Source organism: Corvus moneduloides, chromosome 20 (genome assembly GCF_009650955.1).
Source record: "Corvus moneduloides isolate bCorMon1 chromosome 20, bCorMon1.pri, whole genome shotgun sequence".
NCBI lineage: Eukaryota > Metazoa > Chordata > Aves > Passeriformes > Corvidae > Corvus > Corvus moneduloides.
The window spans coordinates 2,009,984-2,024,779 of NC_045495.1; the positions used below are offsets into that span (position 1 = coordinate 2,009,984).

The 14,796-nt window shown below is 43.3% G+C and overlaps 1 protein-coding gene across 10 annotated transcripts in view; it reads left to right on the plus strand.

Annotated features, from left to right (window-relative positions):
• Positions 1 to 493: 493 nt before the first annotated feature.
• The window catches only part of BCAS3 (BCAS3 microtubule associated cell migration factor), a 300,310-nt gene continuing 286,007 nt past the window's right edge, over positions 494 to 14,796 (plus strand). For 9 of the 10 annotated variants that reach the window (XM_032129570.1, XM_032129573.1, XM_032129578.1 and 6 more), the window contains exons 1-6: positions 494 to 595; positions 1,957 to 2,044; positions 4,807 to 4,861; positions 6,217 to 6,289; positions 7,100 to 7,206; positions 14,618 to 14,699. In XM_032129570.1, the coding sequence (XP_031985461.1) occupies positions 1,974 to 2,044; positions 4,807 to 4,861; positions 6,217 to 6,289; positions 7,100 to 7,206; positions 14,618 to 14,699 (388 nt within the window). In that variant the 5' untranslated portion in view covers positions 494 to 595; positions 1,957 to 1,973. Of the gene's footprint in view, positions 596 to 888; positions 1,855 to 1,956; positions 2,045 to 4,806; positions 4,862 to 6,216; positions 6,290 to 7,099; positions 7,207 to 14,617; positions 14,700 to 14,796 lie in introns of those variants that run through there. The other variant, XM_032129571.1, reaches the window with a different exon arrangement.

Here is a 14,796-nt window from a genome sequence, read left to right on the forward strand (position 1 = left end):
CGGCCTGGAGACGCTCCAGCTGAGGGACGCCTCGGTCCTGCGGCCTCTCCCCCTGCGAGGACTCTCTGCCTGCAGCGTTCTGCTCGTCCCCCACCTTTTCCCGGCCCCGCTCACCCGCCCCGGGCCTGTCCCGGGCCCGTCCCGCCCCGAGCCGCCCTCAGCGCCCACCCGCCCTCACGGCCCCGCCCTCCACGTGACGTCACCGCGCACGGCCGCGCGCGGGCGGGGCCGCGCGCCCCCTCCCCGCCAATCCGGTGCGCGCGGCCCCGGGCGCGCGGCCCCGCCCCCCGCCCCTCCCCGCCCCTCCCCGCCCCACGTGCGCGGGGCCGGCCCCGGCGCGCGGCGGCTCTCGCGAGATCTCCGATGTAAACAAAGCCGCGGGGCGCGGGGCGCGCGGCGGACGGGGGGGGCAGCACCGCCCGCCTTTCGCCGCCCCGGCCGCGTCCCGCCCACCGCCGGGCACCGCGGTCGCCCATTGGCTGAGAACGGCGCGCGGCCCGCCCTCGGCGCGCCCTGATTGGCTGCGGGCGCGGAGCGCTGGGTGTCAGTGCCCGGGGGGTCCCAAACAGTGTCAGTGGCGCCGGCAGCCCGGCAGGTGAGGGGCGGCCCGGGCCGGGGCCGCGCTCGGGGCCGCGCTGCGGCGGCTCGGAGGGGCCGCGCGGGGAGCCCAGCGGCCGGAGCGGGGGGCGGCGGGCAGGGCGGGCCCGGCCGCGAGGCCTGGGGGACCCCCGGCAGCTGCGGCCGGAAGGCGCGGGGTGTAAAGCGAGGGGCGGCCGGCGGGGTGGGCGCGCTCCGGGAGGCCGCGGCCCCGCTCACCGGGCGGCGGCGGGAGAGAGGCCGGGCAGGTCGGAGTGTTTGGGTGTGGAGTTTCTCAATAGCGGCGGCGGAGGGTGCCCAGGCCGGCCTGGCCGCTGTCAGGGCTCCGGAGGGGCCGCTCAGCCCCGCCGTGGCAGCTCCGCGGGTGTCCCGAGCTGAGGCGCGGCTGTGCCGAGGCCCAGATCAGGAGCTAAAATCTGCTCTGGTGCTCCTTTCCCTCAGGGTGGGGTGTCACAGGGTGTTGGTACTCAGGGCACGGCAGGCGCAGGTGTCCGTGGGGTGATTTCATCCTTTCCGTGATATTTCGGCTTTCAAGGTTCCTCGGCGTGTGTGTCAGGCTGCTGTTGTGTTGATGAACGTTCTGTTGTTAATTATTATTTCGTTACTAATTTCTGAGTGGTTATCCTGCCTCCCTTAATGAGCTGGCCCAGGCAAAGTCTGCCCTGACGTGAAATGATGGTGATAACCCATACCACGTTTGGGATTTGGGTTTTTCTTTTACTTTATGAACAGGTTTGGGGTGGGGGGACCCAACAGAGCAGCCGAGGGGTTCACTGAAGAGCTGGCTGGGATCTGTGGTGCTCCTCAAGTGCCTGCTGCCTTTAGGAATGTTACACAGCATTTTCCCCTGGAGAACAGAAGTGTGAAGGAAAGCTTGAGGATGGCACAAAAAGCTGACATCAAGCAGTAGAATGTGTGAGCTGCAGTGTAACCCCCACTTTCAAGAGTACAGTACACTGCAATTGTGATTGCACGTTATTTTTATATAATTATTTTCCAAGACAGCAGCCCATTAGTAAATAGTGGGTTTATGTAATGGCGATGACAATTGTGTACTTGTACCACTATCATAGAATGGTTTGGGTTGGAGGGCTCCTTAAAGATCACCTACTGCAGTTTGAGATAATTTTGCACTTTATCATGCAGATCTGTGGTTGGTTGTTTTCACAAACATTCCAGTGATTGAAGTTGCCACTTTGGTGCATGATTTTCTTTTCCTTATTAAAAAAAGTGCTGTAAAGAGGCCTACAGGTCTGTGTAAGTGGAGTTTCTCTCTTACTGCCTTGAAGAATACATCAAGAAGTAATGTAATCAATAATGCTGTGGGGATTTTATTCAAAGTGCCTGTGTTTGTTGCAGGTGTGTGCCCAGGAACGATGGCCACAGAGTCCCCGCGCCGCCCCAGTCGCTGCACTGGAGGAGTGGTGGTTCGCCCACAAGCTGCCACGTAAGAATCTTCTAGAAGAACAGCCCTTACTGAAATGGGTTTGATTTCCTTGTAGAAGAGCCCAGCCTGAGCTGGTTTGGGGCTTTTTCCCCCCAAAGCCAGCTTGTGTTGACACTGCAGTTTTGTTGCGTTGAGTGTTGTTGTCCAATAAAGTCAACACAGGTGGCATTTCTGTCTCCTGGGTGCCAGCTGGCTCCCTAAGTGGGATGCTTTGCACTTGTATACCAAAGCTGTATATTTAAAAGCTAATATACTGCAAAGTTGTGTTGGTGTTTGCACCATTTTGCTGTACAAACATTGCAATGTAGAAAAGCGATGCCAACCTCTTCCTTAGGCCAGAGAGATGTGCCACACATGTTCCTTTCTTGCTATTCTTTTTAATAACACCTTGTCCCAGGAGTGGATATATTAAAACATACAAAACTTGTCATTAAAATTCTCCAGGCAGGAGAATTTGGATTCTTTTTCTTTTTTTTTTTTTTTTTTTTTTTTACTTAAAAGAACAAAACCAAGCAAAAAGGAAGAAGCTCCATCCTTTTGGTCAGAGCACCTGACAGACAATTTTTGTGCTTGGGTATCCTGATTTTCACTGTGTTTTCATGGGGGTGCTCTCATGGCAGAGGAGCTTTTTGGCTGTAAGACAGCCTAGAAGATTTATGGTCTTTTCTCTGTCTATTAAAGGAGTTTTGTAGCAGTTTTTCTTTCTTCCTTGGGATGCTGATGCTGCTGCAAAATGGCACCGTATGGAAATGTCCACTTCAGGAGGTGTTGCTGTGCTCTTGGAGATAACTCTGTATTTCCAGAAACAAGACTCACTTTATTTTTATTGGAGAGCACAAGAAACTGATTGTTGTAGCACAAAAAGTTGTGTTAGAGGTTTGTCTTGCAGCCGTTTTTTTAATGTGGCAGAATTCCTCAACAGATGCATTTCTCTCTGTAATGACATTTTCTTCAAAATATGCTTAAAATATTATAATAGAAAAACACTGTAAAAAGATGATTATCTGCTTTTATTTTTTTTAACTGTGGTGTCTTGTTCTTGAGGTACCTGTTCGTGCCTCAAAAATGTCACTCTTTGATGGATCTGTGTGTGCTCAGCACTCAGCAGCATTCTGCTGCTCATGTTAAGTTTCTATATCATTATTAAAAGAAGATTGGGCCTTTTTGTGGGTTATGTTGTTTTTAACCACTTTAAAGACATCTCCCTGGGAGTTTTTCAACTTCAGGAGAGATTTAGAGCACACACTCTGAATAAAACACCTCCTAAACATCAACTTTGGTTCAAGATGTGCTTGGGGAGAGGGGAAAAAAGTGCATTCCGTGAGCTGAACCATGAAGGCAGCATGACTCTGGCTGGTTGGCATTCCCAGGACAGCTTCAGACTCTGTGTTTAATACTCTACCTGTGGCCAGGCATTTTAATAAAGGTCTGCAGGGGCGGTGTGGGTGACCTACATAAATCAGAGAAGAATCAGCACAGAAGAAACCACAGCTTGTTTGTAAGGCCTCAGCCTAAAGCGGTGGGACAAACTGGGATGCAGAAATCTTGGGATTGCTGAGCAAAATCTGGTTTGGTTGTGGGCTGGAGTAGGCTTTTGTGAGTGTAAAACTTTATCTTTTAGATTTATCTCTGTTTTCAAAGAGTTGTTGCAGCATTTGGGTTCAAGTATCTTTTGTATAGTTGTGTGTAGTGCTAAATTCTCCAGAGTGCTTCATTTTTCAGTGCTAAACACACCTGTTTTTATTAAAACAATCTTGCACAGCTTCAGAAAAAAAGCACCGTTGGGCATTCAGAGTTCCTAATTTTCAGTTCTCCTTTGTTGCTATGAGAAATCTTGAGTTAGCACAGGAAAAATTGTGACAGCATAAAAATTAATTTCAGGGCTGCCAAAGCTGTTGCCTAAAGAAAACCTAAAGCCTTTCCTTAGATAGTTTCAGACTTTCTGAAGATAGTTCTTGTTGCCAGTGTCTCTCAGTGCTCCTCATGACACAAAGCACCAACTTTCTGCATGGTTTCAACGCCATCTGTGTGTGCTGCGCTCAGCCCACGCTGTGGTTACTCAGCAGTTACACAAGGGACTCACCACTCGTGTAAGCTACTCAAAGCATTAGTTCAAAGCTGCCCCAACAAATGTATCTTGCACTATAAACTATCCTCAATCGATGCTGCTAATGAACTTCCAAGAAGGAATAAGCTTCCCAAGCTATAAAATCTCATCTGAAAATACCCCTCCTTGCTATTCTTAGGGAGGGTTTTGTTCCATCCCCTGCCCCTGAGCACTGCCACGTACTCCAGCATTGTCCATCGTGCACAGGAGCTCTGGAAGTTTGCTTGTCCCACCAGGAGAGCTCCAGTCGTTGTTTAAATCCTCATTTTCATGTTGTAAGAGCCAAATCAAGTAGAAAAATACTGAGGAATCATTTCCAAATCCCTGTACCACTTCAGGCCCCTCTGATGTGGAGAACATGGCTTATTCCTTGAACTTAGATTTTATACTTTGCCCCCAAGCAGTTATTCCATCAGCAGGTATCACTTAGCTTTTTTTACAAACTTTTATTACTTTTACTTAGTCCTTTCATTACTTACAAGCCACAATTTATATTATCAGAATTTGGCAGTAAAATTAAGTGCCTGCATTGCGTACTTAGTATTTTGCTATGTGCTAAAGGTTGCCCATGTTTCCTTTTGCTGATCTGTGTAATTTAATGTATTCATGACCATTTCTGAACTTCTTTGGCTGAAATTCTCCTTCTGTTTTGCAGGGAACAGTCATACATGGAAAGTGTTGTTACCTTCCTGCAAGATGTTGTGCCACAGGTAGGGTGTGGATCTTTAAAACTGCTTCTTTCAGTGCACAAAGCAGTGTCAGGAATCCTCACTCTGCTTTGTAGATTTATTATTTCATCAAATAAATAAATTTATTATTTTAAAAGATATATATTTATATATTTGTTTATACTTATATATAATAAATATGGCACTGGAATGGTCCCTTCATGGTTGCCCACGGGCCTCCCAGTAGCAGAAGGGAACTGATTTTGTTTAACTCTTTGGGAAAGCTGCAGTCCATGGTAGAGGAGCACTGCAGCTGATTGTACCTTCAGGAAATAATCTTGATTCTGATTCCAAGGATTATCTTGGTTAGTTAGTGTCTTGTTTCCTCATTAATTTTCTCTTAGGAATTCTCAGTGCATTTATTCTGTAATAATATAAAAACAATGCCCTCACTAATATCAATTTGTGAAATGAATTTTGGGCTCAGGGTTAAAATTAAACATATTTAAAGTTTCAATTAAGAGGTTGCTGCATTCAACAGCCTCCCATTCCCCCTCTCTGGTTAAAGGATACGGTCTGTGTTTTATTTTACATATCAGTTTGCCTTGGAAGGGTGGAATGTGATTTGTTTTGAAAAGTAAACCCCACATTTATTTTTTACATTTGTATTTTTAGTTCGTGTTATTGCTTTTCTGGCATGTATAAAGTGATTATACAAGATCTGTTCATATTTAATCCCAAATAGTGCTCAGTATTTTGTTATAATTCATTTGGCAGTGATGGTATTTCTGCTGTAGCTCACGTTCCTGCTACCACAGCTTCTCCTGAGGACTGTAAAACCTCCAGTTTGGAAACACTGCAAGTCTCACTCCACAATTTCTTTTTGTATCTCATCTTTTTATGGGAATCTGTAGAGCACAGGACTGAAACCTGGATCTGTTCTCCTGGAATTGCAGTTTATTCTCTATTAAAAGACTATATTAAAGTTGTCACAAATAGAACTGAAAGGTGTCAGTAACATAAACTGTGTAGTAAAGGTTTCTTTCTTTCCTCAGTCTGGCTTGCAGTGCTTTTAAGTGAATTAAAGAGAATTTTAATGATAAAACACCTCATGTGAGAACGTCCAACACTGCTGAAGTTAAAGATTGTAGAAGCCACTGTGTTTAATTTTATTAACTCACTGTGAGTCATGTGGCATTTCTTACCTGCCCCAGAAGATTGATTGTGATAAATATTCCTACAGCAGTGACTGATTTTCAGCATGCTTATGTTGTATGAATACTGGTGACAATAAGATCCATGAATCATGTTTGTGGTTTTTAATTAAATTCCTTCTTACAGGGGGAGAAAAAACAGTGTTAAACTTCCTTATTTCAACCCTTTTGCTTTTTGTCCAGGCATACAGTGGAACCCCACCAGAGGAAAAGGAGAAAATCGTCTGGGTTAGATTTGAAAATGCAGATTTAAATGGTATGGCTTCTTTGTCTCTCACTCGTTTTTGTGAGTGTTGGGTCCCTGTGCAATAATTCCAGTCAGCTTTCTCTGTAATAAAAGAATCATAAACATAATGATTTTCTTGAGTAAAACTCCTCTTAAATGACATTTTCAACCATAAGAGAATGAACAAAGCTCAATGAAAGCATGGAAGCATCAGAGACAGAGAAGATTATTTGGGGTGATAAAAGAGGATGTTTCCAGGCCCAGTCAGAACAGGCTGCATAAAATAAAACACAACATGAAGGATTCTGAAGAACATGCTAAAGAGTTTGGTTATATAAACCTGAAAATGGTTTGAGATTTTTTTAAAAATAGAAAGAAAACAAACCCAGAAGCAAACAAACCTTAACTGGCCTAAAACTGGCCTAAAGATGGCCATAAAGCCATGTACAGATTATAGGTAATTTCTAGTTCTAATAACCCTGATTTAGGTCCTCTCTCAGTCCATCCCTAACCTTCCTTTTAAAAAAAAGGGAGCAGGGATAAACAGGTGGAAGAGCTCAGGGCTGAATGGGGAATCAATCACCCTTTTCTCTTAGACCATGTTGCTATCCAGAAAATTTTTCTCTGCCATTTTAAATGTTAAAGCTTTCTCTTTGTGAAACTTTAACAATGATGTTTGCATGAAAGAATATATTCCAGTATTGGTCCAGCATAAAAATGTAAAGCACCTTGGTTGCTTTTAGTTCTAACAACTGAGGAAACACCATCTGGTGTTGCTGAGAGCAGCTGGGCTTGATCCTGACCTGCTAATAATGGCTCTGCTATTGAACCCCAATTCAGATACATCCAGGAATATGGAATTCCATGAAATCCACAGCACTGGGAATGAGCCCCCGTTGCTGCTGATGATTGGATACAGTGATGGGATGCAAGTCTGGAGCATACCTGTGAGTACAGAGCTCACCTCACTCCTTCCTTCTCCTTTTTTTGGTCTATGTTCTGTTATAACTTTAATATTTTACCTTTAATTTTTCCCATTGGAGTGGAAAGAGCCAACACTTCCCATCAGTGTCATATGGATTGTGTGTACTGTGCTTATCTTCAGATAATCCTGAGCATAGCTCAGACACTTCAGTTCGTGTGCCTTCAGATTTCTCAGGGCATTCCCATTTCAGGACACATTATTCCTGCTAAGTACACTTCCAGACTCAAACTGGGAGCAGTGTTTGCCTTTCTGGAATAGTTTGTAGCCCCAAAAAAAGACAGATTTGTTCTTTAACAGGAAGGAATAAGGGTGGAAAAACACCCACAGGATTTGTTTGTCCCAGGAATTCAAGTATGACAGTATTAACAGCATTTTACAATCACGTGTTTGTCATGGACATGATTTGCAATTCTAATTTTATGAAGGGCTCTGTGTGCATGTGGGTTTGATTTCGTGTTGTCATCCCCACCCCCTGGTTTGTGTTGCAGAGTGGCTTATGAGCACATGGTCTTCATTTGGGGAATTTCCCCCAAATTTCTTGAAATGAGAGAATGAAGCTGAATACAGTAGGTCATAAAATTCTGAACTTAGAAAAAGCAAAACGGTTCACAACAACTTGTCCTTCAGAATAAAGCAGAGAGGATGGAGTTCTTTCCCTTTGTAAAATACACCGTTTTTTCCAGAAATGTGTGCATTTTACAACTTCTTGGGTAGCTATGTAGAACATGTGTTTATATACCAGTAGCTTAGGAAATAATGTTAATTTATACAGCAAAATTTCAGTTAAATTGAGTTTTATGGGTGTGGTAGAGCTTCGCCCCCTCTTTCTTGCATCTTGTTATCCTCTTGATTGCATCTCATTAGCTGGAATGAGGAAATAAGAAAGCTCCCGAACTTTGGCGTTTGAAGGAATGTTTAATAGAAATGGAGGGAGACCTAATATACTTCACTAAATTTCAGTATTTTGTAACCGTTTGCTAAAATTTAGGAACTTTTGACTGAAACTTGGGAACATTTCAGCCAAAATCGAGGGAATTTTCTCTCGCGTGCGTTACACAAAGCGCCCACACGGTGGCGCTGGGACACCGAGCTAAGAGCGGCAGCACAACCTCATCAATCAATTAATTAATTAATTAATTAGGATACCCTGAGTATCACATCGGCTTGAGCGCAAGAATCCTTACAAAACACCCTGTTTTATCCAGCTGGAATGTTCTTATCCAAATGAACGCGTGTTTTCTAAAGAAAAAAAAAGACGTGTTGCCATGGGTGGAGTTTTTTCCTTTTTCTTTCTTTTTCTTTTCTTTTTTTTCTCTCTTTCTCCTTGTGTCTGGATGAGCCACAAGTTTGGCCACGGAATACCTGGTTTTCCCTTCTTTTCAGTAGGATCATACAAGCAGGCTGTCCTTTTTTTTTTCCCCCCCGAAATATTTCACTTCTTCATAATTCCTAGCTTTTGATAGTATTTGCTATTTCAGGAAAACTAACAAAAATGAAATTGCAGGACAGCTTCTCTTAGTATTGTTCAACTTCTGCAGAAGTATGAGTTGAGGGGCAGTGCAGTGAAATGGAGAAAATGCCAAATGTGGAAACATTTTACCATCCGCCTTCAGAATGTCAGCTGTGGAGATATTGTATCACTTTGCCAGCCCTTCGTTTGTGTGTTCTGTGAAATTCTCAGAGCACAGCCAGGGAGGTGCAGCTTGGACCTGGGCACTCCGTGTTAGTCCAACCTCAGCGTTGGAGTGGTTCCTCTGTTAGTGGAGATTTTCACAGAACAATAATCTTTAACATCAGTTTTAAATATCTTTACAGAGCAGCGTTTGTATATCCAACAAATTTGGAGGGAACATAAACTGGAGGGTTTTTTTCACATTGTTGTCTCTTCTTTGCATTTTTTCCCTTGCTTAGCCTGAGCACAATAAAACCTGGCAGTTATGTGATTGACTAAATATTTAAGAGCTTATTTGGCAACACTTTTTTGTGTCCTTTACTATTACACAAACCTTTCTTCTTGGCCCTGCTGACTATTTAGCTTGTAATTAAGCAATATTATTCCAGCTAAGAAAAGAAAACCCCAACCCTGCCTTCTCCAGCATAATCTGCAAAAGCAACAATCTGACATTTATGTGCAAATCTCCTCAGGAAGGCTATTATCTGTAGCATTGTGCTTTTTTATTCCTACAATTGGCCCTCTATTCAGCACTTAATAATGTGTTGCAGGCAGCAGGGTTTGTGTGTGAGTGATTATGAAGTGTTTATGACAGCTCCTAAGCCGACACTCGGGCTAATGGTGTTACATTGACTTGCCCACACCTCGCAGCCTTTCCCCAGCGCTGTGTCTCTCGCAGGCTGAGTGCTTTCACATTAACATCTCCTTGGAGGAAGATCTTTTGACTGCACGAGTGTGGCTCGCAAATGGGAGATACCATTAGGGCGCCTTCAAAGGGCTGGGGTGGTGTTTGGGGGAGCCTGGCCTTGGAAGTGCAGCCGGAGGCGCACAAGGAGCGGAAGGTGTCCGTGCGAAGGGCTCTGCTTTGATCTCTGCTCTCAAACGGGGGTGGGAAGGTTAAAAGTGGTCTTAAAATATGCCTGGCTAAGTGGGGAGGAATCTGGGAATATGACTAGGAGTTCCTATTTGATAATGGTGCAGCGGAGCTTTGTGTTTTGTTTGGAATTTGTTTTCGCTTCGCTCCCAGTTTCATGTTTCAGAGACGATTGGAACTGGTTTCTGCCTGATGTGGTTTCCAAGTATCTGTTCTAGATGTTCCTGTTCAGGGAATGCACGTTGGCTGCTTTTTTTATTTTTTTCGTTGTAGGCTGGGAATTTCAGAAGTAGAAAAATCATCTTAATTTAATGGTTCTTGTTACAATTAAAAAAGAAACTTATCCCAAGCTGCAATCCAAACCTCTTTCTAGAGGGAACCACTTCCATTTATCACTCGGAAAAATGGAGCAATGGCCTGACTTAGTGAACCTGAAAAATGCCTGAGGACTTTGCAAAACATCTATGCAAATCATTTTCTGAGGCTCTGGGTTTTCTACACTTGAAGATGCACCAGTGTGCGAGAAATACGGTTTTATAAAACTTCTGATTCCATTAGCACTGCCGTAATTTAAAGTACTACGTGCAACTTCATCCTCAATCCAGTCGCTAGAGTAACATTCTTTGAGCATTAGATTCTTACAATCTCTAGATAATTACAGAGATTTGGATTGAATGGAAAAGCTGAGTGAATTTCTAAACTAAAGTGATAAAATGTGTTCATTTTCTTCCAGTCCTTCATTGCTTTCTCAGAAGCACCATGACTGGAAGTTGTCTTTAACCCCTACACAGCAATATTTGGTGGTGGTGTCTATCAATTGCTTATTATCATATTTTAACATCATATCATGATGTCTTCATGTTTAAAACATACAGCAGAATATTTAAAAACAGCCTTCTGATCGTTCCCTTTTCCTGTTACACATTCCCCAGTTTCCATTTCTAGAGTGGCACAGTAGGTCAAGCATTCTAAACTCAAATTTCTGGTGTGTTTGGCTTTTTTTTTTTTTTTTTTTTTTTTTTTTTTTTTTTTTTTTTTTTAGTTTTTTTTCACCATGTGAAAACCATTTTCTCTGGTTGGAAACTATTAGTTATCCTTGGTGTGAACAAAACTTTCTTTGTTCAGCTTTTTTTTTGTGGGTGCAAACTGGTGTGCTCCAAACAATACAGCTCTGTCATCAAAAATTAACCAGTGCTGCAGATTCCTGGGCTGTCATGTTTTAAGCAATAGCTCAAGATGTCTTAAGTGGAGGAGAGAGCTCTTCTTCCTCCTCCTTTAATTGGAAGAGAGCAATGAAAACTTTGTTGGGGGATTTGAATCCTTTGCTTCCAGCCCTCCCTGTAGGTCTGGGAGTTGTGGTCGATCCCATGTTTTGGGAAAGCTGAGATGTTCTACCAGACCAGCTTGGAGCCGTCATTTTGGATTCACTCTTCCCTACAACGAGTACCTGGTGCTGCTTTTACAGCTTAATATCCAATTCTTGAAACCTGTTTGGAAATATTCTTGGCTTTTGGAATGGGAAAGAAAAACTTTTAAGAGCTCTGAGAGCTGCCACGGGGGCTTGCTACTTAGCTGGATCCAATCCAAAATGGCAGCCACAGCCTCGTTTCTCACAGGTGCTTTTTGAAGAATTTAGAGCTCTGTTTTCAATTCATGAGCTCTATTTATATTTTGTCTGTGCATGTGAGACTGTGGAGCTCGAGGGACTGGTAATGGGATGTGGAGCCTTTGGCTGAGAGTTGCCAGCCCACATCTGATCCAGGCTGGCCGTTCTCCCCTCAGTGTGCAATTCCTTGTCCCACTTGAGTTCCTAGTGGGATAAGTGTCCCATTCACAGGGAGGATTGGCTGCCTGAGCAGTGAGATAAGGGCTGGAGTGGCAGGAAGATCAGGCCACACAATCTCTGTCCCCTGAAGATGGTGCTTGCAGGCAGATTGGATCTGTGTGGCCTCAGCAATGAAGTTTTATGTTGTCCCCAGATAAATGAAGGGCATTAGCATTAACCACAGTTCATTCAGGGATTTATAAGACTGCAGATAGCAGAAGCTTCTGCTGGTGGTGGTGTTTGAAAGAAGTTCATTGGAATTCAAAGAAAATCTTGAACTCAAAGCCCTAATGCATTTTTCAGTGCCAAGCAAACCAAGGAACAACCAAGTTCTTACTAATTCATGACAGACAACAACAGGCAATGCCTTCTATGCGTCCCTGTCTCTACAGAACAGTTAAGGACACACAACTTAAATCCCCTAAAAAAGCTGTTACTTTATGAAACTATGCTAGATTAAATATTAGTGTTTTAATGTGATCCATGTTGTAGTGTCACATCAAGATTTTTTGGAAACTTTATTTGTGCCTGTTAGAGAATTTTGAATTTTCTTTACAAACGAGCTGGTGGTGGGTGGCATCTTGTATTTTCATTGCAAAGTCCCCAGTGGGGGTGTATCTTAAAATTTGCTCCTTTTTAGCTCCCAGGAGTCAGCAAGTGAGCTGTAGGGGCTGAACCCAAACCATTCCATGATTGAGAGTCCTACAGGGACTGAGCAAAGGACCTGTTAACCTACAGTAGTCTCAAAACAGGGGCTAAATACCTGTAATCTCATCTTTGTCACTGTTGGATCCTGTGGCTTTTGTTACTCCACTTAACCTTTCTGTAATTTTCCCCCAGTATAAAATAATAAATTATCTTTTACATAATGAATATTAATTATTCAAAAGTTAGTGCATTATATGCATGAGAAGAGCTGGGCTGGGATTTCCATGTTAAATGCTTCACTACAAACAAACTTCATTTGTACTTGGACATTTTAGGCTTTTCTTTGCAAGTCTCAAGTTTAAGCTCTACCAGGTCTTGGCACCCCAGGCTGGATAAACATGCTCCTGGAGTTCAGGATATTTAAGAGCAGAGCCTGAGTTAAGAAGGTTTGGCCTTCTCTGTGTATCTTCCTTTGGGGACTGGAACTTTGTTTGAAGTAGATTGGAGTTGGGGCTCGTGTGCTGGCAGATTTAGAAAGGGGAAGGAGGTGTCTGAGCTGGGCTGGGACATTTTATGGGGATCACTCCTTCCGTACCTTTGTTGTGCTGGTTCCTTTCCCTCTTGTTTTCATTCATAGCCAGAGATGTGCACACACGTGTGAAACAGCATGTTCATGATTTGGGGGAAAAAATCTTTAATTGCCAATAATAATAGTTCCAAACCCTTCTATTTTCCTTCTTTTCCATTTCCTCCTTTGCCTTTTCATAGAGCTGCTGTGTTCCAATGGACAGAAAACGTGCTGCTGTCTTAATTTTTTTAATCTCTTTATTACTCTGTCCCTCTTTAATTTTCCTCATTTTCTGCTTAGCTGTGCTTTACATTTTCCTAAGCTGTTTTTTCTGGATACAGATGTTTTCATCCAGAGGCTTTTTTTTTTTCTCCACTGCACTCCAAGCTCACGATCAGTTAAAAGCCATCAGCAAACCTTTGCTGAGTTGATTTCTGATCATCATTTCTGTGTCTTGTATAGAATCTGGTCAAGATGCTGCTCCTGAGGGAGAATTAAACTTGTTTTGCAAAAGCTGGAGTACTGCAGGGTTGTGTGTGCAGAGGGAAGAGAAGAATCTGCTGTGACTGGAACATCTGCCTCATAAAATAAGAGCAGGGTAGACCCAGGGATTAATTCTCATTTTGATTGCAGTTTGAAAAGTGTTGTGTTCATCAGGAATAATTCTGATAGTGTCAGTAAAAGTGATATTAATTGATAAACTGCTGGGCTAAAACGGGTTAGAATGTTATTTCACCACATTTGTGTAGCTTGTGTGTAATTCCAGGCTTAACAGGGAAAAGCAGTACTTCTCTATATTGTGTGCAGGATGGTGGGTTAGCTCTGTAGTAAATGGTATTTTCAAAGTAATTTTATTTATAATTGTGCTTCATGGGGTGGGTTTCATTCTCCCCGAAGACTTAGAGCAGTGATAATAAATAACCAGGCAGGATTGGATGTAAGCTGAGAGCCTGGAGTACTGTACTTGGGATTTGCTGGTCAAACAGTAGGAGTATTTTAACTTTTTGGACGTGTGAGCTGAAGTGCAGAAAGAAATGGAAACAACCCTAAAATGACATTTCCAAAAGTTCACTTGAATTTATAGTTTATTGATTCCTAGGAACCTTATTCCAAATCATGTTCTGTTCTGATATTGTAAGCTGCTTGTTTGGCAAAACTGTATGCCAGCCTTGGCTGTGTTCTGAGGCTCATTACATCTGTTTTAAGTTGTTGGTTATTTGGAAATGAGCTTCATAATGTTTGCCATTTTCCTGGAGCTTGACGTTCCATATCGGATCCATTACCAGGCAGTTATGAAAATACATTGAGTGACCATTGCAGGAAGTCTGGGAATTCATCTTGACTGCTTCTGGTTTAATCTTTTCAGCATTGCCATCAGTGGCAGGCTTAAGTAGCTTGACGACCTATTTTTAAACATGGTTTTCACACATGGTGAGTGTGAAATGAGCCAATATATGAAATTCTCCCATCTTTTTCCACCCATGTTTGCCACTCTTGATCTCTGTTGAGTTGGCATTTTTCTTTAGAACCATGTGAAACGTGGGATAAATTTGTGTAAATTTTAGTCAGCTTCAAGTCTTGCTTCTTCCAAAACCTGGGTGGTCATGAACAATTAATTCGAGACTTCTAAGGCCTATTCTCATTTACAGAAATGCCAGTGGTTGCTTAGGCAGAGTCTTACCAGTGTACTTCCCTACAATGCCTCTCTACCTACCTTCTTAGCTCCTGAATGTATATGTATTTGAAAGTATATATCTGCTTTTTGCATTGCTGTTGACATTTGCAGATCAGTGGAGAAGCCCAGGAGCTGTTCTCGGTGCGCCACGGGCCGGTTCGAGCCGCACGGATCCTCCCAGCCCCTCAGATCAGTGAGTACACAGTTCAAGAGATCATCATTCACCAGAGCTTTTCAAAAAGGCTGCTTTTCCACTCCAGTAAAACTAACAAGACAACAGAATTTGGTTT